Source organism: Lonchura striata, chromosome 1, assembly GCF_046129695.1.
Source record: "Lonchura striata isolate bLonStr1 chromosome 1, bLonStr1.mat, whole genome shotgun sequence".
Lineage (NCBI taxonomy): Eukaryota > Metazoa > Chordata > Aves > Passeriformes > Estrildidae > Lonchura > Lonchura striata.
In genome coordinates this window covers 12123918-12151353 of record NC_134603.1, presented here as the reverse complement: position 1 = coordinate 12151353, position 27436 = coordinate 12123918, and the positions used below count along the sequence as shown (strand labels likewise).

Sequence of the window (27436 nt, the reverse complement as noted above, 5' to 3'; positions counted from 1 at the left end):
ATGGCGGCCCCGGGCCCTCCGCGGCTGCCCCGGCTGCGGCTGGGCCCGCGGCTGCGGGCCGGGCTGGAGGTCGCGCTGCGGGTGCCGAGCCTGTTCCTCATCGACGCCATCTTCAACTCGGCCCCGCTGCCGGGCGGCTCCGTGAGCGCCGCGCTGCTGGGCGCGCTGCTGCGGCTGCTGGGTGAGACACCTTCCCTTCCTCCGCTCCCGCTGGACGCGGACCGAGCCCCGCCGGGGCCGCCGCCGCTCCCCGCCCCGAGCCCGGCCGCCCGGCGGCTGCCGCTGCCGCGGCCCGTCTCTCCCGTCCCCGATTCCCGTCCCCACCGCCTCCCCTGCTCGGCCGCCCGGGCTGGATCATCGCCTCGCCCCCTCGTGCCCCGCTCCGGGCCCGCTTCACTCCCCGGTCTGGCTCCCCGGCTCCTTCCGCCGCCTCCTGCCCCGTGGCGGGCAAGGACCCGGCTCGGGGCTGTGACCCTCTCCTCCTACTCTGGGGCGAAGAGATGTGGCTTAGTGGGTATAGGGTTTTCATGTGGTTTTTAAAAAACCCCTTGGATAGCGTGATGTCTTCCTGAAGTACGCTGTTGAAGCCTTATTTTAGAAACAGCAGTTCAGAAGTGCCGGGAATTTGGTTCCCAGAGGAAAGAGAAGCCTCTTGAAACTCCTCAGCGGTTATTTTCTAGCTTTTTTTGTTTTCTTCCCATGACGGATGAAAGTCAGTGGTATAACTAGGTGATACTGTTTCCAATGTCGTTAACTCGGGTTCTTACATAGCCTCGGCTCGGTGGGAGTCCCGTTCAGTGAACTGCTGTAGCGGTGCTACTGTGCTGCGTATCACCTTTTGGAGCTGGCGATCCTAAGGCACGAAGGAGAACACAAAACAAATCAAGTTGCTGTTTCGATTTTATTTGGGGTTTTTTTTTGTTTGTTTGTTTTTTTTTTTTTTTTTTTTTTTAAAGCCCGCGAGAGATGGATTTTATCTGACGTTTATAGTAGAAGAAAAACAGGAAGGAAATAGGCAGTACAGCTTTTGGGGCAGGAAGCAGAGAAGAGAGGGTTAAAGGAAATGTGCATAGTGAGAAGTGTGTTACCGTATCACACAAGTTGAGGACAGAGGGGTTGAAAAAGTAAAAAATAACCTAGAGCAAGACAGCAGGTGAGAGGAGAGCAAAGGGAGGAGGTAACAAAATGCAGTCGGTGTTTTATTTTGGTTTTTAACATTTATAATATTTTTATGTTTATTATTATTGGTTTGGTTAAGGTTGCCAGGGGAAGTCTGTGCTCACATGAGAAGTGATGCTGAGGAGACTCCTTTGCCTGCTGTGCCAGGGGTATGGGGTGCTCCAGGAAGGGGAGCAGGGGTTCTTCCTCCCTGCTTACCATTTTCTTGACCTTTTGTTCAACACTTAGGGAATTGCTAAGAGTGATAATTCCTTTTTTTTTAAAAAATAACATTGTAGTGCCTCACCAACTTAATTTTAGGAGTCTTTCATCATATGATCCAGGGGCTGTCTAAATTAAACCCACCTGTGTAAATGAGTGGTGGATATCTTGTTCAATGTCCCTTAAGTGTGTGGTACTGATTAAGTACTTAACAGATTAAGCCACTTTTGAGGTTTGCATTTATATGAACACTTTTCTGGAATGGGTTGGGTGAAGAAGTGCCTCTTGCCTTCTACAAAAAAGCTTTGGGAATGTTTTATGCCAAAAAACTTACCCTGAACATTTAGAAAAGGGGAATGTGGTTCTTGGTTTTCCAAAATTGAAGATTAAAATGTAGGCACCTAAAGATGATCTTAAACACCTTCCATGTGGTTCAGACTTTTGCATCTGTTTTTTTCTCATTTGAATTTAAGGATTACAGGATTGGGTTTTTGCTGCAGTTAGGAAGGTGATATTATTTTGGATCATTTTGTATTTAAATAGTGAGAAAATATAATTTTACTTACCATTTGCAGACTTTGAAGTACTGATCCAAACTTTTCCTGTAGCACAATAGCACAGGATAAACAGACAACCTGTCCACCAGACACAAAGATTGAAGCTCTGGAGAGATTGATGATTTTTGGAGGTGATGTTAAACAGTTCTGAAATACTCTGGGAGTACAGCTCATCAGGAATGCTAATACAGATCTGCGTGGGTGTTACAAAGTTTTACAGCAGGATTCCTTGGTCTGATTCTTCCATCACTTTCTACGCAAGAAAATAGAGTTATACATGGCAGAGAACCAACTTCCACAGCTGGAGCACGTTTTCTTTCCTGTTTTTGGTTAACCTTGCTTTGTCCCCAACACAGCGTTTGCCTTTTGTATCTTTGCACTGGATTTAAGTATCTCAATTCCAGCAGAACCACCACCCCCAGGAGTTGTGGCTGTCACCTCAGACAGCAGTCCCTCCTCAGTGAGGACACTGAGTTTTGAGAAGGGTACTATAAATACTTGAGTCTGCAGAAAGATGTGGAGCTAGAGAAAAACAGTTTGGCAGTTCCACATGAATCAAGTGCTGATGTGTAAAAGTGATTGTCCCCTGCACGTGACTGAAAGTCAAATCCTAAGTAGTGAACTGCTATGAAGATACTGACAACTTTCAGGATTTAAAGGAAAAAAAAAAAGAGACTGAGACATTAATTGTAAAACAATAAATTATTTTAAAAGTAAGTGTAGTGTAGTTGGGCTCAGTGCTGTGTTTGGAGGCCGTACTGGGACAGTTGGCAATGGGGTGGCACAGGCAGAAACAGTAAAGATGAGTAGAGAGACAAACTTTATCAGTGGAGGAACCACAGCATTTCCTAGCAGAGGGAAAATGGAAAAAGACTTGCTGTTTTGAAGGGCAAACAGGGATGGGCACAGGGCAGAGCAAAGTCTTCTTATGTTGAGATGGACTAAGTGACATAAATGGAGATGGGGGGAAAGGAGTGCTCACTGTCCCTTCTGAGATCTGTTACCTCTTTGGGTCTTTTGAGTCTCCTTAGGTGAGTCTTGACTTTTCCTCATATATATTAACAGAGACACGCTGTACTTTTTGTTAGTGCCTCTTCAGAGGAACCAGTAGGACAAGCTCTATTGACTCACTGTTGTACTGTTTTTAGAGATGTGTCTTGCATGTGAAACGTCAGTGTTTTAAGATGACCTGCAGTATCTAAATACAGTCCTGTTACTGCCACTGCAAGGCACAAAAATAGGTTTTGTTAAGGCGTGTTTCAGAGCAGCCTGCTTACTGCAAAATGCATCTCCTTTGGCTCAAATGATCAGAATTACATAAATAATGACCTTGTACAGGCATGTGAGCCTTTTCTGTGACTTCTGAGAAAAGACAAAGGCTACAAACTTGTCAGAAGTATTGGCTTTCCTAAAGATGTTTGTAGTGGTTAAAAATGACAAGGCAACTGTCAAGCTTATTTTGTAGAAAATGCTGCATGTAACTAATATTCAGCTTTTCCTGGACTGAGCTACAATGCAAGAAAACTGATAGATGCTTTTCTTCAGTCCACTTCACAAGGTTACGAGGTTAATGATTAATTAAGGAGACTGTATTTATATCAGCCAGTGTGCTGGCAAGGAATATTGTTCAGGCATAGTCATAACTTTATTTGTAGCCTTCCTTTTGCAGTTGATTCATGTTGATCCTCTCCCTTCTTCTCAATCCTCCAGGATCTAAAGGTGTTTTTTTTTTTTTTTTTTGTTTTGTTTTTTTTTTGGGGGGGGGGGGTTGTATATTTGTGTGTTTGGTTGTTGTTGTTTTTCTTTATACAAGCAGTGGTTGCTCTATTGGAAGAATCAAATGCTATTTCAAAGATTTTATTTTCATGATCAAGAGGCTATGGCTTAATTTTGTTTTTAAACACTGGTTTATGGTGGCTTTAGATCAGCCTAAACTACAATTGTCAGAAAAGACTGATGCTATCCTCCAGTAGAAAGAGGATTATTCGTGATTTCATTGGTTTTAGTAAAGAGATTGAAAGTAATTTAGAATCAAACATCAGTTGTAGAGATCAAAATCTCTCCAGACTGGTTTGGATAATAAAGCAGTTGCATTGACTGGAATCTGATGTCCAAAACAAAGGCAATGTGTTCCTGAATAAGAAACTGTTTAAGGAAATTAATCTAGTGCTAAGTACCATTTAACACCTCTTAGGGCAGAGCCCTTACCTATGGAGTGCACAGTGATGGAATTAATAAATTACAGAAGTTTACTGCAAGGACATGTAACCCCAAACTCCCAATACTGCAATTGCTCTGATAGGATTTCTCACAGGAAGGTGCAGACTTCCCAGGCATGGTCAAGATGTGGTCATAGTCAATATGAGGGAGAGGTTAGCAAACAGGAATTTCAAGGCCTAAATCTGACTTCTAACAAGACAGACAAGTTTGCACTGGCATTGGCAGAGAGGCAATTGATGCAGTTTTGGATTCTGTGCACAAAAGCTGTATACTGTGGAAGGTCTTCTTCATGTGACCTTTGTCACCACTCTCACCAGAAATAAAGGCAAAGTGAAGGGAAATAAAAGTGCCTTTCCCACAGCAAACGACAGCAATTTTTCACTATTTTCCCATTAAAGAGTTTAACTGAAATGTTTTGGTTACTTTAGTATTCCAGCTTGGACAGCTGTAGCTGAGTGCCTTGATCAAGTGAATTATGGGACTTACTTAATCTTACTCATTTATTCTTTATTAGTTTTGCTTATAAAGGAGATGCTTTATCTGTTGAGGGTTTTTTTGTTTATTTTTAGAACTTGTCTACCCTTGGATTTCAGGACTAAGGCTGAGACGCTGGGAGTTGTCACTATTCTAGCCTAAAACTGCAACAAACTTCATAATAATTTTGATTTTAGGGCTTGCAGTGGCTTTGCATCACAGCTGTAATGCACAGATGTTAAATACAGAGATTAACTTGTCCTCTTGCTTGTTCTCTAAAAAGGGCACCACTGGTAATGAAAAGTAACAAGTGACTAATGGGAAAGTGATATTAAATAAACGTAGCTCCAGAGCTAATAAATTAAAATCTGTTGTTGAACATCTATTAAGAACTAAATTATTTCAATCTGGTTTTAGGTGTCTTTGTATCCAGCGTTGTTCTGGTCTTACAACAGCGAGCACTTTTCAAGTTCTACATGATTGCCTCAGCGTTTCTGCTGGCTGCAACTTCAGTGTTGGTGAATTACTATGCTGCTTTGCACATAAACTTCTACAGTGCCTACAACACAGCTGCATTTGGAATTCAGATTTTCCCACATAAAGGACCTTCACTATGGATGGCACTTTCCATCCTTCAGCTTACCTTTGGAATTGGATATGTTACATTGCTAAACATGCAGTCCATATACTCTCAACTCATCATCCTGGATATACTGATTCCTGTAATTGGCTTGGTCGTTGAATTACCTTTAAATGTCCGGCAAATACTTGTTTTTATTTCAGGCCTAGTTCTGACACTAAATACCACGGCCATTTTAGCTACAAAAATTAAGTGGTTCTATTATTCGGTACGATACGTTTATCTGCTGGTGAGGCACATGTATCGTATTTATGGATTACAGCTATTGATGGAAGATACGTGGAAAAGGATTCGGTTTCCAGCTGTACTGCGTGTCTTTTGGCTAACAAGACTTACAGCACAAGCTGTGGTATTAACTTATGTAGTAAAGATGGCTGAAAACAACACAGAAGAAAAATTCTTCTTGATATCATGGGATAACTGTTGGGAACTGATCTGCAGCCTGATCATAAGTGGGTGTGACTCTACTTTAACTGTATTGGGCATGAGTGCCGTCATTTCATCAATAGCGCATTATTTGGGACTTGGTATCCTGGCCTTCATTGGGTCAACTGATGAGGATGACAAAAGGCTTGGGTTTGTAGCACCCGTCTTGTTTTTTATTTTGGCTCTGCAGACTGGTTTAAGTGGACTGAAACCAGAGGAACGATTAGTTCGCCTGAGTCGAAACATGTGCCTTTTGTTGACCGCAGTCCTGCATTTTATCCATGGAATGACAGACCCCGTGCTGATGTCTCTCAGTGCCTCCCATGTGTCATCGTTCCGCAGACACTTTCCTGTACTGTTTGTCTCCGCTTGCCTTTTCATTCTTCCAGTTCTGCTCAGTTACATCCTCTGGCACCACTATGCACTAAACACTTGGCTTTTTGCAGTCACAGCATTCTGTGTAGAGCTTTGCCTAAAAGTAATAGTTTCTATCACTGTTTATATATTGTTTATGATTGATGGCTACTATAATGTGCTATGGGAAAAACTTGATGATTATGTCTATTATGTTCGCTCAACTGGCAATATTATTGAGTTTATATTTGGAGTAATCATGTTTGGAAATGGAGCTTACACAATGGTTTTTGAATCAGGAAGCAAGATTCGTGCTTGCATGATGTGTCTGCACGCATACTTCAACATCTACCTGCAAGCCAAGAATGGCTGGAAGACTTTTATAAACCGCCGCACCGCTGTGAAGAAAATCAACTCGCTTCCAGAGGTAAAAGGAGCTCGGTTACATGAAATTGATGATGTCTGTGCAATCTGCTACCACGAGTTCACCACCTCTGCGCGCATTACTCCATGCAACCATTATTTCCACGCACTTTGTCTTCGGAAGTGGCTGTACATTCAGGACACGTGCCCAATGTGCCATCAGAAAGTGTATATTGAGGACAAAGAAAATGCCAATGTCTCTAACAACAACGGGTTTGTAGCACCAAATGAAAATCCTGTACGGGTTGCAGAAGAAGCTGCTGATGCTGAAAATGAATTAAATGAAGATAATGACAGTTCTGATAGTGATGAGGAAGATGGTGACTGTGTGGCACAGCACTTGAATGAGACTCTTAATGTTGACTCTAACTCCCTTGGTGATTAAGATGTCCTTTACTAAGCCGTGAGGTATTTGTTCAAGATTGACTCCAACGGAATAAAAGTATCACTTTGTAGTTATTGTACTTAAGCACAACAGCAGTATCTCAATGTTGAGTCTGTGAATGGTGGTTGTTTACTGTGGTGTGTGCTACTGTAAATATACCTCTAATTTTTGCTGGTCTCTTTCATGACCACCTTAAAATTATGTACATTATTGTACATGGAATAAAATGTTTTCACGTTTTTAAGTTGGTTGGAAAAACACTCTTTAATTGATGTAGTGATGATGCTGTGCCAAAGACTGTATACCAGTAATCCCCAATCAATGTCTTCTGGATGCAAATGAAAAATACTGGTGAAAATAGACTGTTCAGCCGGTCAACTCGGAAATGAAAGCCTGAGCCAAAGCAGCTTTACTTACAAATTCAGTATTACCAGAGCTTTACCGCAAAAAAATAGTGAGTTGTATTTTTTAAAAAAATAACAAAAATTTAGGTTGGCAGACTTAATGCTATAGCATTTGCATATGTGGAACAAAAGGCGACACTGCTCAGCTTTCTGGTGAAGCAGCCAAGTGCATGCCATGGATGTGTCCGACCCTCCTGAACTGCCAGCAGTAGCTTGAAGTGCTTTACATGTGAATGAAGCAGCCTGGTGCTCATCCTGTGCCTCCACTGCTAACTGGAGTTACAGGCAGGGCCTGGCCTCGAAGTCGATCCTGAATCTTGAGGGAAGGGGAACAGGGCTGAGAAACTGCACAAATGCAGACCACCTTTTCAAAAGCAGCTTTAATCTTGTAACATAAAAAACCCAAACCCACTACATATTGGCTTCCATTGATTAGAACTTGCAGGAATGATGATTTTTTTAAGTTTTTGCAATATATTTACTGAAGCTAAGCTGAATAAATGTAAGAAAAACAACTTTACATATTTGGAAAGAAGACTTTAATGGTGTTGTTATATAAAGTATTGGCCAACTCAAGTGGGTCATCTTCTCTTACTGCCGCCATTATTTCCAGTATTTGACTAAAAAAGAAAGATTTATATTAGAAGACTGAAACCCAGTACTTCAAAATGTACTTCAGATTGCTGCATGTCTATGTACAACTCACTAAGATTAAGCTGGAATAAAAACCTACACTAAGAGCAATAGGGCAGGGTGCTCAGATATGCATATAGCTTCACTTTTAAGTAACTAACTGCCATTTCCTTTACACTGAACACTGGTTTGCTTACTGGTACAGACTCATCTTCGGTCTTTTGACTCTTGTTTGGAGGTAATTAAACAGCTTTCTGTTTTGAAGGAAGTGTCATTTTGTGGGTGTCTTTATCAATGACCTTCATTTTTCAAACAAAAATTCATTAGCCTGTCAAGGCTAAAGCTGCACTATGAATAGACTGGTCTATGGTAAATCTTAAATTCCAGATACAGCTTTATCAGAGCACAGTGCTGCCAAAGTAACTTACTCTTCTTTACCCATTCTTTAGCTTAATTGTGATTAATGTGACCAGGTATTTGCAGCAAATATTAAATAAGCAATTGCAAAAGGCTCAGGATCTTGATGCAAGCCAAGGAGAGGAGGCAAAATAAATTGGATGAACATACCAAAGCACAGCATTTGTGTGATGATCCTGAGTGCATTTGTGCACTCTGCATCTGTGCAGAACAGACTGCACTTTGAGTTTGGGGGTTTCTGAAACATTTCTGTAAACTACAACTAAGGCAGCAGACAAATATGTGGGGTTGTTTTTGACATACAAGCTGGTTGAAATAGTAACAGTAGAGGCCCTTCACTTGTGATTAGAAGAGTGTTTTCTACTGATCTCTTCCCCCACTCCAAAATCATGGACTGACCCTAGAAAGTCTTACAATACTGAAGCAACCCTTCTGTGCTAATGTGTCGTCTTCCCTTTAAAAATGAAAAAAAAAAAATCAACAAGTATTACTATTGACCTAATTACATTAAGTATATCTGGACACTAGGAGATGTCACCATGTAAGCTTAAACTGTGCTTTTACATCATCAGTGGCTTTCCAAGTTCCTTCATGTCTCAAAAAGCATCAGAACTCCTTTCACTTCTTAAATAAATTCTTCTTTGGACACCTTGCTGCATACCTGGATCTTTAGTACTATCCTGAGCAGTATTTCAAAATCTAGACAGAGAATTCTGAAAACTCAGTATTTCATCTATTAATGGTATTTAATGCAGATAACTAAACATTTTCACTAAAACAATTACACATTTTCCTGCTTTTCAAACTTTTGTGAGGAACTGTGTGGAAAGGGGGCAGAAAGCAGGGGCTGCACTTCTGTTCATAAGCAATTCTGTTCATAAGCCCCTGGAGTTTTCTTTCACTACTCTGTATCTTGGCTGCTGTCATTCATATCTAAATTTCACAGGATCGGATTCTTTGAAGCACAACAGCAGAAGGTAGAAACATCCCTGACAAAATGCATGTTGTGGCAGTTCATGTCACAGGCCTGTGACAGCAGCAGCCTGTGCCTCAGCTCTGTCCCATCTGTGGGACTGTCCCCCAATCCCCAGGACTGGAGTTTTAAAAACTACCTGAACAACAAGTGAGTGAAATGAATATTCAAGTCAGAGGAATTACTTCAGAGGGTTTACCTACAGTGCATCAAGTGAAACAATAAAAACAGTACTGGTTTCACTTTCAGGGAGCATTGTACGTCCAGAATAGCTGAAGTAAGAAAATTAAGATTTCTAATTTTTTCCACAGCTTATAAAGCAAAACTCTGCACAAGTTTCAATACATTTAGAATTAATTTATATTTTCTATATTACTAGTGAACTGGGATTTTTCCATTTTTTTCAAGTCAGAGTTGAAGTATTTAAAATAAGAGTGCAGTGGTACACTTACATTATATGGCAGGGTTCATTTCTGTCCTTCAAGCAGTGCCCTTTTTCCCATTTCTTTTTTGTAGGAAATGTAGTTTTAATGTATTTTGATCCAGCATGAGTATTTTTCACTCCACACCAAGGTGCATCTAGTTTAATTTGAATAAAAGAATTAGGAGTGCAATTGTTTCAGAATAGCATGAGGTAGTTTAATCAACTACTTCTACAGACAAAAGTTCCTACAATCTCCTTCCATCAACAACCTCCAGCTCAAAAGGAAATATAAGAGATCTGGGCAATTTAACATCTTGGATTTTTATACCATTATCTTCAAGATTTTACACTTGAAAAAATCAGTAATAATACATAACGCTAATTTCCTCTGACATAAAGAGAGCCAGATACACTGCATGCATTCCACAGAAACTTCCTTCATAATAGGTCTGTACTTCACGTGCAAATATATTTAAGGTTTTAGCAGTTTGCGATTTTCCTTTCTCAAGAGTCAGACATTAAAATAAATACTGTATTTGTAACTGTCAGTTACTGATAAATGAATATGAAAAAACAAAACATGACATCCCAAGTCAGTCCATTAAAATGACTGCTAAGCATGTTATTCAAGCATTCTTCCACCTATTCCTTTTAAAGAGCAGTTGTTTCCAAATGCCATTACTGCTGCCAGTGGCTAACTCATAGCCATTACCCTGTGCTTGGCACATCTCCAGCAAACTACATTTTAAAAGATACTTAAGCAGGATTCTGGTACATTTGAAAATCCAAGTTGTCAATTTGTCCTTTTCATCTTCCCCTGCAATGTCAGGAACTGACACAGCAGCTTATTCCTTCCAGCAGAAGACTGGAAAGGAGTAGCTCTGTAAACTGCTTTCTCAAGTAAAGAAAACAGGCACTGTTCTGAATTCTTTAGGCCTTGATTCTGGTTTATGATTGCTACACCAGTATATGTCATTGCCCATTGTCACAATCTGACCAAGATATAAAATCTTACCAGTCTCTATCATTAATCGTTCACTAGGAATTGATTTCAGTGTTTCCAAGTTGGCTTCTGTTTTCAGTGAACTAGAAAATTTAGAGTTTGGTTAAAAAAAAACCAAAACATAAAAAGCATATAAAAGTAATTACTGTGCCTATTAAAGTGTTTTGTAGCAAAGGCAGCTTCCTAAGTAATTTTGTTCATGAATAAAATTTGCTTCCTTTTTAACAATACTGCCTGCAAATTAAAACTGTGCAGAAAACATCAAATTTAAAGTTAGTGGGAGAAGCCATCTCACCCCCAGCAAGCTGCAGAACCCCTTTGGCTGCCCTTGCTTGCCTGGTGACAGCCTCTGTACATTACAAAGTGGTGCTGGCTGGCACTTGGCCAGGTGACTGCTGAGAATCCAAACTGCATAACCAGGAGATGAGGCACTCAGGTTACATTTGCATTACTCCAGCATTTGACAAGCAGGTTAAAGTCAGGCTGTTTTTAAATGCTTCTCAGAAGGAATCTTTCCATGTTCAACAACCTCATTTAATTACAAACAAGGATTGTCCTGAGGGCAGTAGAGTGGACGCTCACTGAGCTGCATGGCAAGAGCTTTGATGGCTAACAGACTAATGTGAGCAATTCTAAATCTGTCAGATGATTAAGGGTCTAGTGAGCTTTGCAAACTTGACCTCACTGTTTAAAAGAAAGCAATGAGTTCACTACAGCTGCCATTTTAAAGCAGCTGTATTTATTGTAAAGAACTTACCAGCCATTTATTCCAATATAAAGATCCAAGTCTATTAGAGCTGCTGCTTGTTCCTTTGTGCCATCAAAAGAATGTACCTAGAACACATATACAGATACAGACATATAAAAATACAAATGTACTTTTATTAAAACTCCAATAATTCAAAAGTATGTATTACCTTTTATTAGCATCAAATACCTTCAATAGTATGTTTTACTATTTAATTATGTATTACATAATTAAAAACATCAAGATAGGACATGCTCAGTTGATTCTCAATTTGAGCAAAGTTCAGGCTGAAGTTTCCTGAATGCTGCACTAGAAGTGGTTACCACACTCTAACAGTGATAAATGTGTATAAAGGCCTATCCAGTGATACTCTTTTGGCCCTGGAACTCCCTATAACTGTTAACTCAGAGATCATACTCAGGAAGAAATTCTGTGCATGCTGAATTTTTAGATTCTTTCCTCACTATTCCCTTCAGGGCACTGTCAGGGCCACCATAAGAGCAGCATTCTGTTCTCCACAGATGTTAGTCCATTGGAACTAGCAAGACAGTCCAGGGACTGGGTCATTCCAGAGTAATGCAGCTGGGAACTGCATCTTCTCAGCCTGAGTAAAGAGATTGTGTGCTCTGCTTCCCTGTACTGTGACAGGGACAGGCAGTTGCAGAAGATACCTGCCCATTTCTCCCCTCTTTCCTGGCTGTGCAGAAAAAAAGAAAGGGAGGAAGGAAGGAGAGTCTTCATAGCATTACACAGGACATTACACATGCAAAGCACTGAGTGTGGGGAAAGGTTTTGTGGGAACAAAGGACAAACCTGGGGACTGCAATATTCTTGTAGGAGATGTGTTCTCATGTTAGAATCATGAGCATTTATTACTTCTGAAAAATCCAGTCAAAATGGAAACCTGGAAAAGCATTGCTGGACTTCCTGTTTCACCCAAAGCTTTTCCTGTTAGACTTTTGAATTAAAAAAATCTGAATATCTAAAGACATAAAGTAATCAAAAGTTCCATCTGCATCCAATTTGAAAACAATGCCTAACGTCAAAAGCAAAGGTCTGAGGTTATGGCTTCCACTGGGAACATGCATCTAAATTATCTGTGGTCTGAATGTATTGCAGTTACAGACACTGAGGAATTGGGAAAAGGCCAATGTCAATTATGAGGTGCTTAAACTGTCCTGCAGGCAGGCCAAGAAAAACTGTTCACATCAGCTGCAGAGCTTTTTCTCAGCCTATCTTCTTACCTTGCAAAAATCCTGTTGAATAAGCAATGAAAATAAAAATAGTAAAAGGGACTGGAAAATTTACTAATTAGTAACAGTTTAAATGATGTAACAGGAAGCCTACACAGATTCCATGACAAACAAGAAATTCCACATTAAGCAACAATATTCACACATATGCATGGAAAAATGAATGCTACACTGAAGTCCATACTTACCACCCCTCCTCCAATTCTATCTCTGTTTCTTCTCATTATGTCTAAGAAATTAAATAAAAATATAAAACAGCTTTATAACAGAAGAATATAGAAGATTTTTATATTCAGAATTTGCTCTAAATATGAAATTCTCACAAAACCCACCTAAAAATTCAGCATGTGAGTTTCTACAGTGCAGAAACATGGGCAGTTGCATCTGTTCTGACAAGTCAAATTGTTTTTCAAAATACCTGTAAAATAAATTCACTTTTAAAGAGAAATTCAGTGTAAGAACAAATAAATACACTAAAACATTTTTTTATTCAAACTTCTGTCCTCCAGAGCTAAAGACAGAATTAATGGATTTGCCAGCAAAAGATCATATTTGTGCAAGGATTTAAAAGAATCTCTTTCCCATGTGTATTGCCACAGCTGTGATCTATGCTTGAAGACAGGTAAGTGGCCAAGAGCCTCAGTACTGCGGAATGTATATGTATATATGCTGAGCACATACTCTTGTGTAGTGTAGGTGCTGGAGTTAATTTTTTTTATTTATTTTTTTTTAATGGAAGAGGAAATGACTGTTTTTTCCACAAAGTTCTGAAATATCGGGAATGAGAGACTGAGGATGACACAGAGGGATCATTTCTATTTCAAGAAGCACTCATAAACACAATGAGGGTGAGCAGAGGGGCTACTGTGAGCAGTGCTACTGTGCAGGCTTCTACAGCCTCCAGTGGCCAAATTGCATCAGAGCTGCTGACCTGAGTCATCCATGGAGGTGAGTCCCCTCTTGGGGTGGAACAAATATCAGATTAGACATCATCTGCCTACTGTCTTTACCTGTTTTCCTTCCCCTCCTCTGTGTTCCTGCATCCTTTCCTTTTCACTCCTTTTTATCCCTCTCCAACTTTGCATTACTCAGAGCTGTTCCTGATGGGGCAGTAATAGGGAGGCCCCACCCCGTGAAGAGACACTGGAATGTGGGCAGAAGGAAGGTAAGGAGGTAGCCAGGTTCCCCAGTGCAAATGCCAAAGGAAGCTACTAAGCACTGACCTAACCTGTGCTTGTCACTAGCAGCCAGCTCTGCAATTACCATTCCACATCTCTGCTGCCCTGCTCCACCCAGGCAGGGAAATCACCCACGCTCAGGGAACACAGTAGAGGAACTTAAGCATGGCAGGAGGCCAGCAGTGCATGGGTGACTTAGTGTTCTCACACTGTTTTGGGCAAAGGAGGACAACAACACTGCCCATCCCAGCAGGCTGGGGCTCTATGCACACACTGGATTTCTTGAGGTGTTGCTGTTAAAACACAGTCCAGGGCACCAGGAAATTCCCACCATCAGTTATTATACCCATTTCAGAGGGAATATGAGTCACTTATCAATCAGGGGAAAGTGGCAGCAAACCATTAGTTTGATTTACATTTTCCTAAAAAATCCAAACAAAAAAACTGACCCTAAACAAATATGCAACTGGTCTTTTATTTTAATGTAATTTTCACTATTTTCTGTATATTACAAGTTGCTATTTCTCATATCAAAGTTACCTGCCCTGTTAATCAGTGCAAATCTTTGAGATAAAACAGGTTAAACAAATCAGCTGTAACCTTGAAAATTGACATGAAAATTCATGAGAATGCATTACACCTACTTTGAATCTTCTTTGTCTAGATATCATGCTTAGTTTAGCTTGCTTGACTAAATATAAATTAATTGCAACTCATGATTGCTCTTGTGGTTAAATAGCTAAAATTGCTTGATTTTTTGGTGTCACGTTTTCTTTCAACAGAACACTTGTTTCATATGGAGAAAAGGTTTTAGAGACAGAACTGCAAGTAAGCTCCCTAAGTGACATACTGGCCAATTTCAACCTAATTTTGAGAAGGGTAGAGCCCTTGAAAGTACAAAGTTTAGTGCCCCTGCAAATGGCAATGTAACTCAAGCTTCTTCCATTCCTAGTAACAACAAAGCCCAACACATGTTGTTCCTTGGCCTGTCAAAGAGAAAGGGGAGGTGGATGGGGAAGTTATTGAAAAGACAAAAATAATAATTAAAAAAAACTTTAAAAACCCCAAACCCTGAAACAAGACATACAGTGACTGGAATGGTAAGAAAATAACTCAGTAGGAAACTAACCCTGATGAGTTCTAGTGCTTAAGGAACAACCTGCTCCTTTGAGCAAGCTTTGAGCAAGTTTTGACCATCACGTTCAAATGCTACAGGATCAAGACACTAAAGGAGATAAAGCAAACTGGCCTTGCTGAGGTAGATCTCCAGACAAACAATTCTGAATTAATTTGAATAATGGTGCATATAATATTGTGATTATACAGATGCATCCCAGTAGTACAGCAGATGTGACACTTCTATATCCTACCAGGGCATTTATAATATAGCTTTCACCATAATATGAAGGCAATACCTTCATCTTACTACCATTCAAATCACCACTTTCTGTTGGAAAAGTTCTGAGAATGGAGAAGACTTTTGAAATAAAAAGGTCTTAGGGACACTACAGCAAAGAAAGTTCATCTTTATTAGATTCTTATTAACTTTTAAATTGAAAAGAATGGCATAAAAAATAATATAGAAGTGAAAATAATCCAAAAGGAAACACAGCATAACTAACTAGAAAAATGTTGTTTAAGTACTAAATGAAACAGAGGTCATGCTCTGATATTTGCTGGTCTGTGGGGGAACTGTGCAGCTGCGTGCCAGCCCTCCGTGTGACTGCTGCACCTGAACCCCTGAGCAGCTGAAAACCAGTGAACTGTCTCCGTGTATTTCACACTCTGCCTTCCTCTCTTTAGTTCACTGATCAGGCCTGTCATCTCTTTCCTTACAACTCAATTTCAGTGCACCCAATTAGAAGTCACTACAGCTCTTCAGCTGCAGTCCACTGGACAAGGAAATGAGATATATGTATTTTCTCTCTCTAACATCAAGGCAATTAATGATCTTAAAATCTGATACTCCATCAGTATTTAGTATGCCACAGAAAAAGAAACAGATTATGCTCTAATGTGCTTTGCTGAACTTCATGTACACTGAATTCTACCAGGAAAAAAGTCCTGTCACTTTTGCTGAGTATTTCATCATAGATCTGTAGCATTACGAAGAATCCTCCTACATGCAGCAATTAGAAAAAACACAACCAACCACTGCCCCCCAGTGACTCATTTACTCAAAACAGTAACATGCAAATGTAGTTTGTTAATCACTCATCTTATGTGAATTTATCACCTGTATCTTTCAATCAGTTCCCTCTGCAGAGAGAAGTTCTCAATAGAAGAATGCAGGCTGATTGTAGGGGCTGTGGTAGCTTCTTTCCATTCAGCATCTGTGATGCATGTGTTACTTCTCCACCTCTGAGATTACCTTTGCTATCAGCTCTCCATTATCTGCTCCCAGCTAGCACCTTCCTTACTAAAAACTCTTTTTTACCCACTGCTGACTTATGTTTGATAGTTCTGCTCCCTTCCTCATGCCTTTCACTCAACAGCCCAATTCTTTCACACACTACATTTATGGTTTTTTTATTCCCATAAGTCTCTTAGAGCTCTTAACTATTAGCAAGAATTAACATCTCTCACAGCCATAAATCCACAATTTCTGGTCAGTTTTACAAAAAAAAGACATGTTGACATAAGTCAACACCAGGGAGGTAGCAAAATTCAGCACATTGCATTACTTGAATGTAGGCGTATTTCTTTAAATTCCCATTTCTGCCAAAAAAACTCTGAGCCCAACCCTGCAAACTTTAGGGCTAGATGTGGCAGTATATTATATGGCAGAACACAAGATAGAAAACACTACTGTAAATTGCAACAAGTTAATTCACAGTCATCAAAAGTTTCTTACTTGAGTTGGATGTCCTTTGGGCAAAATTCTAATCTATCGAAATCTACAAACAGAAAGAACAAAAAACTCATTTAGTATTTTAGGATTTTTTTTTTTTACTATATGTCTAGAAAAAAATAAATATTGAAGTAATAAGAGAATACTTACCTAAGCCACATTCTCCAACTGCTACTACCTTTGTCCTATTTTTTTCAATCAGATTTTTTAATTCAGATAAATACTGTTCAGGGCTACTCTGCTCAAATTCTCCACAGCGAGTAGGATGACAACCAACTGTACTGAAAAACATGTCTAAAGCAAGAGAATATGAGGAGGTTTTAAGAAAAAAAAAAAAAAAGATCATTTATTTAAAGTATAGACAATATCTGCATCCAGAGTTTTTCTTTTTATTGGTCACAATTTTAAATGAAAACTCATTATTTTTGACTGACCATATTTATCTCAGTGATAATTTCATTAGACAGACATTTTCTGCCTTAAAACTGTCGGAAAGTATCTCCAGTGGGGGTGTGTGCACGTGTCTTCTTTTAGTACACATTATTTAATGTACTCCAAAACTGCAGCTTAGAGCTGAACTGTTCTGGTGGAGCAGCCCCCAATAAATCATACACTTGTTGAGGCTGGATGAGACCTCTTGAGATCATTTAGAAATGCATCTTGTTCAAAGTGCATCAGGTTATCCCAGCTGTAGGAACTGCAGAGAGCATTTCCCTCATGTCCCCTGCATAAGCTGTTAGAGAATTCCAGAGTTCACATCTGCCTGATTTACCCAAGTATCTGATCTAGATTACCATGCCAACACTAACATTTCTGCTAAGTGTAAAAGCACTGGGGAAGGGAAAAAAGCCAGGTAAGACCTTGAGCAACTTGCCCTAATGCTCAAACCAGCCCTGCCTGAGTGAGGTGGTGGACTGTGTTGGACCAAATTATCTCCTTGAGTTCATTCAAACCAAAATTATTTTCGGTTTCTGCTAGTAAACAGTACTTTATCATGTGTTTCAATTCAAATACATATTTAAGTAATTAGTGGAAATAAATCTTCCTAAAAAATAAAAAAAAAAAGCCATTCTCCTGTCACAGAAAGAAAGAAAAGGTCATAACAGATTGGTAAATAAAAAACAAACAAAAAGCCAACAAACCCCATATATTTCACAATATGTATGCACTTTATCTTATTTCTAGAACAGAAACTTGCATCAATATTTTTATTCCAAAAATTTTCTACAATTTCAATTTTTCTTTAGAAATTGAACATGCAGGAAAAGAGTGATTACTTTCAACATCAGGGATCTAAAGAGACTCATACATAATGCATTAATCTCACTCTGAAATGTAATTTCTCATTTTAATTTGAGATTCTGTAAACACCTCTGAGGCAGGTCCTTTTGAACTCAGAATTCTGAGAGCAGAGGAGGTTATATTTTTGACTGACAATGTAAAATTAAAGTTAAAATACCATTTGTCTGTGCCAGCTGCAATGCATCTTTACTATCTTCTAGACTCCCACCTGTAATCAAAAACTTGAAACAAGAAAAGCACTGTCAGTGAGCATGTTCTTTGAACATCAAACAGAATGTTTAAGAAAACACTCAGATACAAGGAAAGATCTCAACAGAGAACATCAGAATACAATTACTAATACACATATAACAAGATTTCATAAATCAGCAATAAACCTCAATGGTCCTCAGGAGCTAGTAAATACAGCAGGCAGCAAAATATGATTTTTTTTCTCTTAATCAAGTATCTTGTATGCTAAGCATTTAAATCACTAAAGGAATAAAATACTTCCATTTGCAACAATATTAGCTTCCTCACACAATGACTGGAGATTGTATTTGCATTCAAGAATTGATACTTGAAATATTCTCCCTGTCTTACAGGTGGGGAAAGTACAGACTCCCGAAGATTCAAAACAAGACACGAGTAAGTAGTTAAACAAAAAAATGAGTCTGTATCAGACCTGAGATTATAAATTTAAGAATTTCCATCTCTAGTATTTTATTTTACCTTGAAGTTATCACATGAGAATTGTTGCCTAGAGTGTACTTTCTTAACCACCACTTGCAGAATATTTCACCCTAGGTTGTAACAACCATGTCTACAGTGGTTTTGGACAACACTTCTCCCTGCAGGTGCTATCCAGCAGGCTCTGTCAGCACCAGCTTATACATTCCCACATTCCCAGGGCACTCATGACAGACAGACACATCCCAGCAACATCACTGAGAAATGTTAAGCTGAAAATGGCTCAGTGCATACACAACACAGAGCAAAACTTCACAAAAATTACCATAAAGCAGCAGCTATACAGAAAAATAAAAGTACTTTCTAATAAGCAGATTAAGGTTCTAGGCAAGCAGGAACAATCTGTGATTGAATAGGTTTCTGACACTGTACAGGCCAGTAGCAGGACTGAGAACAGCTAAGGGCAGGAGCTCCTGAGTAACATTTCTCAATCCACTGTGCATCTTGAGAAAGTTATGCAGCTAACCTATTTTTGATGACAAAAATTTTAAAAATGCCACTTATTTTCAGAGGATAGTATAGCACTTATACAGCACATATAAATGTGACCTCACTCCTGTATTTGCTGCAGTAAGTTCTCCATCACTAGTTTTCTTCTTTTGTCTCCCAGAGCATTTCCCACTCTTTTGAGATGAGTTTTCCAACAAACTCCCAAGATGCCTGTTCCTCTGCTACAGGAGCATTTACTTCTTTATTTCTCATCTGGTAGCCTTAGTAGTGCAGTAGAGCAGTTTGTGAGAGTATGCATTGTATTATGTGGTAATTCATATTTTTGTCAAAAATTTATTCAGTTTAGAGAGAAAGAGAGACAGGCTAAACTATGAGATGTGATGCACTGCTAGAAACACCAATTTCAAGTTCTGAGTTACAAATGCTCTCATAATGATGTTGTTTTAATACATGTAAGCCAGTATTTACCAGCAAACATGCAATGTCTCAAGTGTATGAGTTTGTGGGCACTCCCAGCTCTTCTGCAGTTACCAATTTCCTTTACATATAGAAATATCTGAAAACCTCAGTCAGAAGAGTTTGATCTTCAGCAGTAATTGTTGATTAGGAATCACAGAATCATTAAGGTCAGAAAAGACCTCCAAGATGACTGAGTTCCACCTCTGACTGATCACTGCCAACTAAACCATAGCACTGAGTGCCACATCCAGTCATTTCTTGAACACTTCCCCGGGAAGATGACCACCACTTCCCTGAGTATCCTGTTCCTGAGCTTGACAACACTTTCCATGAAGAAATTCTTCCTTGATGTCCAACCTCCCATAGCAGAGCCTGAGGTCATTTCCTCTTGTCCTGTCACTTCTTGCCTGGGAAAAGAGACTGATCCCCACCTGGCTACAGCCTCCTTTCAGGAGTTGTGCATGATAAGGTCTCCTCTGAGCCTCCTTTTCTGCAAGTTAAACAACTCTCAGCTCCCACAGCAGCTTTTCATAGGATTTACTCTCCAAGAGCCACACAGAATACAAGAAAAAAGGAATGGTTGCCTATAAAGCAACATGGAAAATTATGTACCACTTATTTGCAGCAGGCCAGAGAAGAATATTTTTCTGTTGAAACTTTACAAAGTAACTTCTACATCCACATCATCTACAGTATCACTGAACTCCAATAATCAGCTCCAATGACCTGTGCAAACAGAAAGACCACACTCTGCACAGAACACTTTAGTTTTGTGCTACTGAAGGAAGTTACTGCATTTTCCATTAGAGTCCCAGAAACATTGTTTTAGTGGGAGAGCACTAAAAAACCAAGTATTAGAAAGCAGCTTAAAATTTTAATGCCATTTCATTATAAGAAATTACCTTTTTAATGCCAACTTTGACTGCTCTCTCTATTACATCCAGAAAGTCATCTGCAAAAGTTCATAAAAATGTCCTAAGTTGAACTTGAGGTTTTACAGTATAGTTTAACTACTTTTAAATTTTCATGCAATCAAAATTATTATCATTAAATGTTTAAACTATGCTTAATTAATCTTTATAAGATAAAAACAAAATGCAATAACTGGAGATCCAATTTAAATTCAAGAAGTCAGTGGAAGGTTTTCCACATACTTTAGAAGGCTCTCCACCTTTACATCTGTATCTAAAAGCCACAAGAGCAAAAAGCCCCACATTATAATTAGTAACCTTGTTTCAGTAATGCAATACTATGACAGACCACTGTTCATAACTCTCATATCAGTTTTTCAATGCAATCCTAAATAGATTAGCAATTATCCATTTTGCTCCAGAAGCAGAGTTACCTGCACATAAAATGCAATTAAGACAATACATTTTGGTGAGAGTATCCAATTTCATTAGTCAGGCTTTCTTTTTTAAGCCCAAGTACATAAGAAGGAGAAGAAAGAGACCCTAACATCATGTTCTGACATGCAAGAGGTTTCTAACTCAGCAAAAGAGATCCAGCCTTCCAGCAGATACAAAGAAACATTTACCTTGATGTTTCTGTGTTCCCCTGTAGATTCCTCTGAACATAGGATCTGTCAGGTTAATACCAATATCTATGGAAAACCAAAGACAGAAGTTAGAAGTTATAGTTGTTCTGTATTTTACCTTGAGCATTAATCAGTGAGGGAAGACAATGGAAACCTCATCTAAATCCTGAACCAGCACATTGCTAAGTCATAAAATGTTTAAGCATAAGCTTACTTGCATAACCTGAAAACTTTCTCCTTACTAGAAGCGACAGAAAGATTAAACTTTTGTCTCCATGAAACTTCGGACTTTTTGTGAGTGTATTATGCACACCCTCATAACCACCTAAGTGAATACACATATGCTTTTTATTGCAAACAAATCTGCTTCTCACATGAAAACACAAATGTATGCAGACAAGCATTAAGGAAGGGAAAATGCAGCATATCCCTAACAGCCTTCCATGGGTGGGAGCAGCAGCAGCAGAATGCCTCTTAAGAGCTGCCTGTTCTCCTTCTAGTGCCATCCCTGGGCCATCCCAGCCACCCGGCAGCACCGACAGGGCACTGACTGCAGTGCAGGTACAGGCTGGAGCTCCCCTGCCTATCCCATCCCACCCCACCCCATCCCCATCCCATCCCCATCCCATCCCCATCCCCATCCCTATCCCATCTCCATCCCCATCCCCATCCCATCTCCATCCCCATCCCCATCCCATCTCCATCCCCATCCTATCTCCATCCCATCCCATCTCCATCCCCATCCCATCTCCATCCCCATCCCCATCCCATCTCCATCCCCATCCCCATCCCTATCCCATCCCCATCCCCATCCCCATCCCCATCTCCATCCCCATCCCCATCTCCATCCCCATCCCCATCCCCATCCCCATCTCATCCCCATCCCATCTCCATCTCCATCCCCATCCCCATCCCTATCCCATCCCCATCCCCATCCCCATCCCCATCCCCATCCCCATCCCCATCCCCATCCCTATCCCATCTCCATCCCCATCCCTATCCCATCCCACCCCACCCCATCCCCATCCCCATCTCCATCCCCATCTCCATCCCCATCTCCATCCCCATCCCCATCCCATCTCCATCCCCATCCCCATCCCTATCCCATCCCCATCCCCATCCCCATCTCCATCCCCATCCCCATCTCCATCCCCATCCCCATCCCCATCCCCATCTCATCCCCATCCCATCTCCATCTCCATCCCCATCCCCATCCCTATCCCATCCCCATCCCCATCCCCATCCCCATCCCCATCCCCATCCCTATCCCATCTCCATCCCCATCCCTATCCCATCCCACCCCACCCCATCCCCATCCCCATCTCCATCCCCATCTCCATCCCCATCTCCATCCTCATCCCCATCCCCATCCCATCCCATCTCCATCCCCATCCCCATCCCCATCCCCATCCCTATCCCATCTCCATCCCATCCCCATCCCCATCTCCATCCCCATCCCATCCCGCCCCGCTCGGCTCCCGGGCCGCCCTGCGCCGCAGCCAAGGCCCAAAGCAGCGGCTCCAGGAGCAGCCGCCTCTGCAGCGATTCCAGCGGGGATTCCAGTGGAAAGGGAAATTTTCCAGGGAAATATTAAGCTGCTCTGCGACACGTAGGGCTTCCACATGAACCGACCTTTTGAAGGTATTTACACCCTTTCCGTCGAATTTCCTAACAATGCTTCTATTTTCACCCAAGGCAGTTCCATACAACCAGAAACAACCACGGTTAATGTGCAGTGCGGGAACGAAGGGCAGCCGAACCCGCAGGGCTGGGGGGACCCGGGAGCAGCAGCCCCGTGCCCAGACACGGCACAGACATTCCCGAGCGCTCCCGGGGCTCCGAGGCCGCCCAGCCCCGGGACACGAGAGGAACCGCAGCAGGCGACGAGCAGGGGCTGGGGCAGGAAGCAACAAGCCCGGGCAGAGGGGCTAGGACAAGCCTAAGAGACTGTAATAAGCCTGAGGGACTGGGACAAACCCTGGGTAAGGGGCTGGAGCAGGAGGCATTGGCTGAAGGGCTGCGACAAGCCTGCCACAGCGCAGCCCAAAGCCCCGTCCGCTGCGCGCGGCCCCTCACGGAGCGGGGCAGGCTCGGAGCCCGGGCGAAGACTCGGGGACAGAAGAGTCGGGGGCAGAAGAGTCGGGGACAGAAGAGGAGTCGGGGGCAGAGGAGTCGGGGACAGCCCGCCGCCCCCCGCCGCCCCTCACCGATGAACCCGGCGCGGCTCATGGCGGCTGCGGGCGGCCGGCGGCAGCGCGGGCGGGGCCGCGCCGCGCTCCCGGCATGCCCCGCGCGGCGGCCGGGCGGCGGGCCGGCGCCATGGCCGCGTTCCTGACGCACCAGCAGAAGGTGCTGCGGCTGTACAAGAAATCCCTGCGGCACCTCGAGTCCTGGTGCATCCATCGGTGAGGGCGAGGGGAGCTGGGAGTGGGCAGCGCTGGCCGCCCTCACATCGGGGCGCTCCGCCGGGCCCGGGGTGGGGGGGGTGGTTGTTTTCCTCCTCACTGTGCATGACCTCTGTCCGTAGAGACAAGTACCGCTATTTCGCCTGCCTCCTGAGGGAGCGGTTCGATAAGAACAAGAACGTGAATGATATGGTGAAGGCCACCGAGCTGCTGAGGGCCGGCGAGGAGGAGTTCTGGGCCAGCCAGCACCCGCAGCCCTACGTGTTCGCCGACTCGCCCGGCGGCATCGCCTACGAGCGGTACGAGCTGTACAAGGTGAGCGCCGGCGCCGCCCCGGCAGCGCAGCTGTGCCTGGCTCGGCACCGTCATTGCTCGGGAACGTGTGCTGCTTGTGAGGGAGGAGCTGCTCTGTGCCTGGCTCGGCACCGTCACCCCATTGCTCGGGAACGTGTGCTGCTTGTGTGGGAGGAGCTGCTCTGTGCCTGGCTCGGCACTGTCCGGGAACGTGTGCTGCTTGTGAGGGAGGAGCTGCTCTGTGCCTGGCTCGGCTCGGCAGTGTCCGGCAATGTGTGCTGCTTGTGAGGGAGGAGCTGCGCTGTGCCTGGCTCGGCACTGTCCGGGAACGTGTGCTGCTTGTGCGGGAGGAGCTGCGCTGTGCCTGGCTCGGCTCGGCAGTGTCCGGCAATGTGTGCTGCTTGTGAGGGAGGAGCTGCTCTGTGCCTGGCTTGGCTCGGCACTGTCACCCCATTGCTCGGGAACGTGTGCTGCTTGTGTGGGAGGGCCTTGAAAATGGAGATTCTTGATCAGTTTGAACGCCGCCAGTTGCTCTTTCGGGATTTTCTCCCGGCGATAATCGCATCTGCTCCGCTCCAGGCGCAGCCCGGCCCTGGCGGGTCAGGCCGGCGCAGTGAAGGGCTGGGCCGAGCTGGGGCAGCGCCGAGGGAGCTCTGCCGCCTCCCCAGCACAGCCGGGCTCCCCTGGTGAGGGCAGGTGTCACCTTGCCTGTCGGCGACTTCCATTCGCTCAGTCCTACAGTTCTTCCAGCATTTGAGTAATGGGACAAGTTCCATTTCCCTTCATATGCGGCAGTGCCAGATAATGCAGTTTGTGTGCTACTGCGTGAGAGCAGCACTGGCTGGAAATAGAAGCCTTACGTTTAGGCTCTTTAAGGCACTTCTACAAGTATTGACTATCAAGATTGTTTTAAGAGCAAAAGTTCTATAGAAAAACACAGGGACTTTGCATCATTGGCATCATCTTTTTAAATACATTAGAAGTTAATACTGACCTAGAGACTGCCTGCACCTGTTTCTTCATGAATTTGAAAAACGTGCTGGCACAAGATTGGATCTGATCAGATCTTTTTGCATATTAAGTCACAGAGAAAAATATTACATAGATTTATCAGGGACACAATAAAGAATATAAGAGTGAAAAGAGAAGGACTTGCTTAAATTTATGCCAAGGTCAGGGGCCTGAGCAGTAGTTGAGATAATAGTAACAGAGAATCTGGACAGAAAAAGAGCAGCTGAGCAATAAATGGTCAATATTAGTCTTCATACAGAAACACAGACTGGGTTAGGCTTTATTTTCCCAGTTTGATGGGCTAAAACTGTCTTAAGAAAATGACTGTCACAAGGCTTTGGCTGGTTTGTGTATCAGTCCATTTGGATGCTGCTCCAAACTGTCATTTTAGAACTCAGTCTGATTGAATGGAAATAACACAGCTGCTGAACTAAATACCACACACAGAGAACTCCAATTAAAACCACCAATCAGCCTGAGTCAGAGGTTTGTTCTGTGGTGAGAATCACAGCAGGAAAAGTGTGAATATCACTGAATCTATGATGGTACTGGAGCAACTTCTTTTTTTTTCAGTTGGGAGTTTTGGTGGGATTTTGTTTTATATTCAGTGTTCCTCTTTTTAAAATGTAAACAATTAGGTTTTTTTAATCACTACAAAAATTTAAATTTTGTTTTTTTTCCCTTGTCAGAAGGTATTAGAGGTCAGACCATTCTCAAGATCTTAAAGGCCTATGAAACTGCTCATTTCTTAGTAGTTGTAGATAAGCAGAAATGAGCTGAAATGTTCTGTCTTTACCAAGTCAAATAAATCAGTAGTTGGAGAGAAGGATTCCTCTAACCTGCTGCCTTCGAAAGAAGGGAGGGAAGAAATCAGATCTTCTCCTCCACCAGATGGAATTTGAGAAGTTTAGAGTAAACTGAGATGACCTGGGACTTGTTTTAGAATGCTGTGATTTAAACATGTCACTGTGATGTCTTCCTGTGGGTCAGGATAATGTGTGAAAAGTTCTGACCTCTGCCACGTGCCTTGAGATAAGCAGCTTTTAAATGGTGTTTTTGTGTAGTACTTCAAAATAGAAAAAAAAAAAAAACCCAGGGAGTAAGACTGGCTTAATTCATTCAGTTTTTGTGTTTCATTCTTCTGCATGTGTGTACAAATGTGATTTCATAAATAAAAATAGTATTTTAAATCATATTTTTCTTCAACAGATTCCTGAATGGGCCTTGGATTTCTGGCACCCTTCTGAGAAGGCAATGTATCCTGATTACTTTGCCAAACGAGAGCAGTGGAAGAAGCTGCAGCGGGAGAGCTGGGAAAGAGAGGTCAGTGCCTGCTCTGTGCAAGGGAAAGTCTCTTTAGCACACAAGTATCCTGTATGAACAGATGTGTTCTTGGAAAAATTACTGAATGTCTACTGCAGTCTCAGTTAGACTCTTCAGTGCTGGAGCCCTTGTCAGTGTGAAACAACCTCAAATGCCTGCACATTTGTTACAGCTCCTGGAGGGTTGTGAGGGGAATTAGAAGTTAAAGCTGAACCTACAGCCTTGTGTCAGTTAGTAAGAGCTGTTATAGCAGTTTTGTGGGGGGAAAGAGAAATCCAAAATGGGATGAAAGGAGACTAATAATCAGAGAATTCCTCTGCTGCTGCTGTGGAGCTGTGACACTTTCTGGTTACACCTTGGAAAGTGATTTGCTGCATTGGTCATCAGTTGGGCAATGAGACTAATTTCTGGCCATCCTAACTGAGAGTTGATTGGAAGTTCTTGTTCTTAGAAGAGTTCTTTGATTCAGTTGGATTGTATGGAATGTGACACTTGTGCTGCTTCAAGAAACGGGTATTGAAAGCTTGTGAGGGGCTGCTGGTGATGTGCAGGAACAGAAGTCTCCTACTTACTGACTGCAGGGAAACTTGGTCCAGAATTAGAATCTCTCAGCTTCCAAAGCAGCACAATTCAGCCTGTTTGACAGAGTAATGGTAGACATGAATTACATGAAAATAATGACCTTTTAAGTGAAATTTCTCTTGTAAAAATCACTTCTTGCTCCTAGAAATTCCTTCTTAATTAGGTAGTATGAGCCTATAGTGATTACTGAGCAGAAATTAAAGTTGGGAAGTGTGAAACCTTCAGCCAAAGATGTTACAACTGGTTCTTCTCTGTGGAAATAGAGAACCAGTGATTCTTTGTTTTGCTCATTGCCTGGGCACTGAAAATGGGAATGTGTGTTAATGTGCTGAAGCAGTTCTGTGTCTTGTCTTCTAGATTAAGCAGTTACAAGAAGAAACTCCAGCTGATGGTCCAACAACTGAAGCTTTGCCTCCAGCTCGTAAGGAAGGGCATCTGCCCCCCATGTGGTGGCATCACGTCACTCGACCTCGTGAACAGCCCATGTGAGAGCACCTTGGGTGTGGATGGCAGCAGTCTGTGCTGCGGGCAGGTGGCACCTCTGTGACCACTTGTTCCTCAAAGTAATAGAATAAAGCCAAATAAAGTAACAGAAAAGGTG

At 42.2% G+C, this 27436-nt stretch overlaps 3 protein-coding genes across 5 annotated transcripts; 2 read left to right on the top strand and 1 right to left on the bottom strand.

Annotated features, from left to right (window-relative positions):
• On the top strand, positions 1–8160 carry RNF139 (ring finger protein 139). The gene is made up of 2 exons (XM_021542321.3): positions 1–181; positions 5049–8160. The coding sequence occupies exons 1-2, from the start codon at positions 1–3 to the stop codon at positions 6857–6859; spliced, it is 1992 nt and encodes a 663-aa protein (XP_021397996.1). The 3' UTR covers positions 6860–8160.
• On the bottom strand, positions 7494–23487 carry TATDN1 (TatD DNase domain containing 1). 3 transcript variants are annotated; one of them, XM_021542324.3, is made up of 12 exons: positions 23428–23487; positions 21221–21286; positions 20586–20635; positions 18203–18266; positions 16894–17037; positions 16747–16789; positions 13047–13132; positions 12903–12943; positions 11471–11547; positions 10726–10796; positions 9739–9865; positions 7494–7579 (listed from the first exon to the last, which is right to left on the bottom strand). In XM_021542324.3, exons 1-12 carry the CDS (start codon positions 23447–23449, stop codon positions 7543–7545), a joined length of 828 nt encoding a protein of 275 aa, XP_021397999.2. In that variant the 5' UTR covers positions 23450–23487; the 3' UTR covers positions 7494–7542. The 3 variants fall into 3 exon arrangements, with proteins under 3 accessions (XP_021397999.2, XP_021397997.2, XP_021397998.2); XM_021542322.3 differs by lacking the exon at positions 7494–7579 and adding an exon at positions 7626–7883; XM_021542323.3 differs by lacking the exons at positions 7494–7579; positions 23428–23487 and adding exons at positions 7626–7883; positions 22853–23222.
• Positions 23436–27436, top strand: NDUFB9 (NADH:ubiquinone oxidoreductase subunit B9). Its single transcript, XM_021542338.2, is given in 5 exon segments — positions 23436–23517; positions 23520–23625; positions 23748–23940; positions 26140–26253; positions 27193–27436. Coding segments are annotated over 5 exon segments (615 nt in total). The 5' UTR covers positions 23436–23447; the 3' UTR covers positions 27325–27436.

Bases quoted from the DNA above. Each gene is read 5' to 3' on its own strand.
- RNF139 (XM_021542321.3), top strand. From the start codon at position 1: ATGGCGGCCCCGGGCCCTCCGCGGCTGCCCCGGCTGCGGCTGGGCCCG. The intron at 182-5,048 runs GTGAGACACCTT...ATCTGGTTTTAG, and splicing joins CGCGCTGCTGCGGCTGCTGG to GTGTCTTTGTATCCAGCGTT.
- TATDN1 (XM_021542322.3), bottom strand. From the start codon at position 23,449: ATGAGCCGCGCCGGGTTCATCG. The intron at 21,287-23,427 runs GTGAGGGGCGGC...GGTTTTCCATAG, and splicing joins GAGCCGCGCCGGGTTCATCG to ATATTGGTATTAACCTGACA. The intron at 17,038-18,202 runs GTATTTTAACTT...CTCTTGCTTTAG, and splicing joins GCAGCTGGCACAGACAAATG to ACATGTTTTTCAGTACAGTT.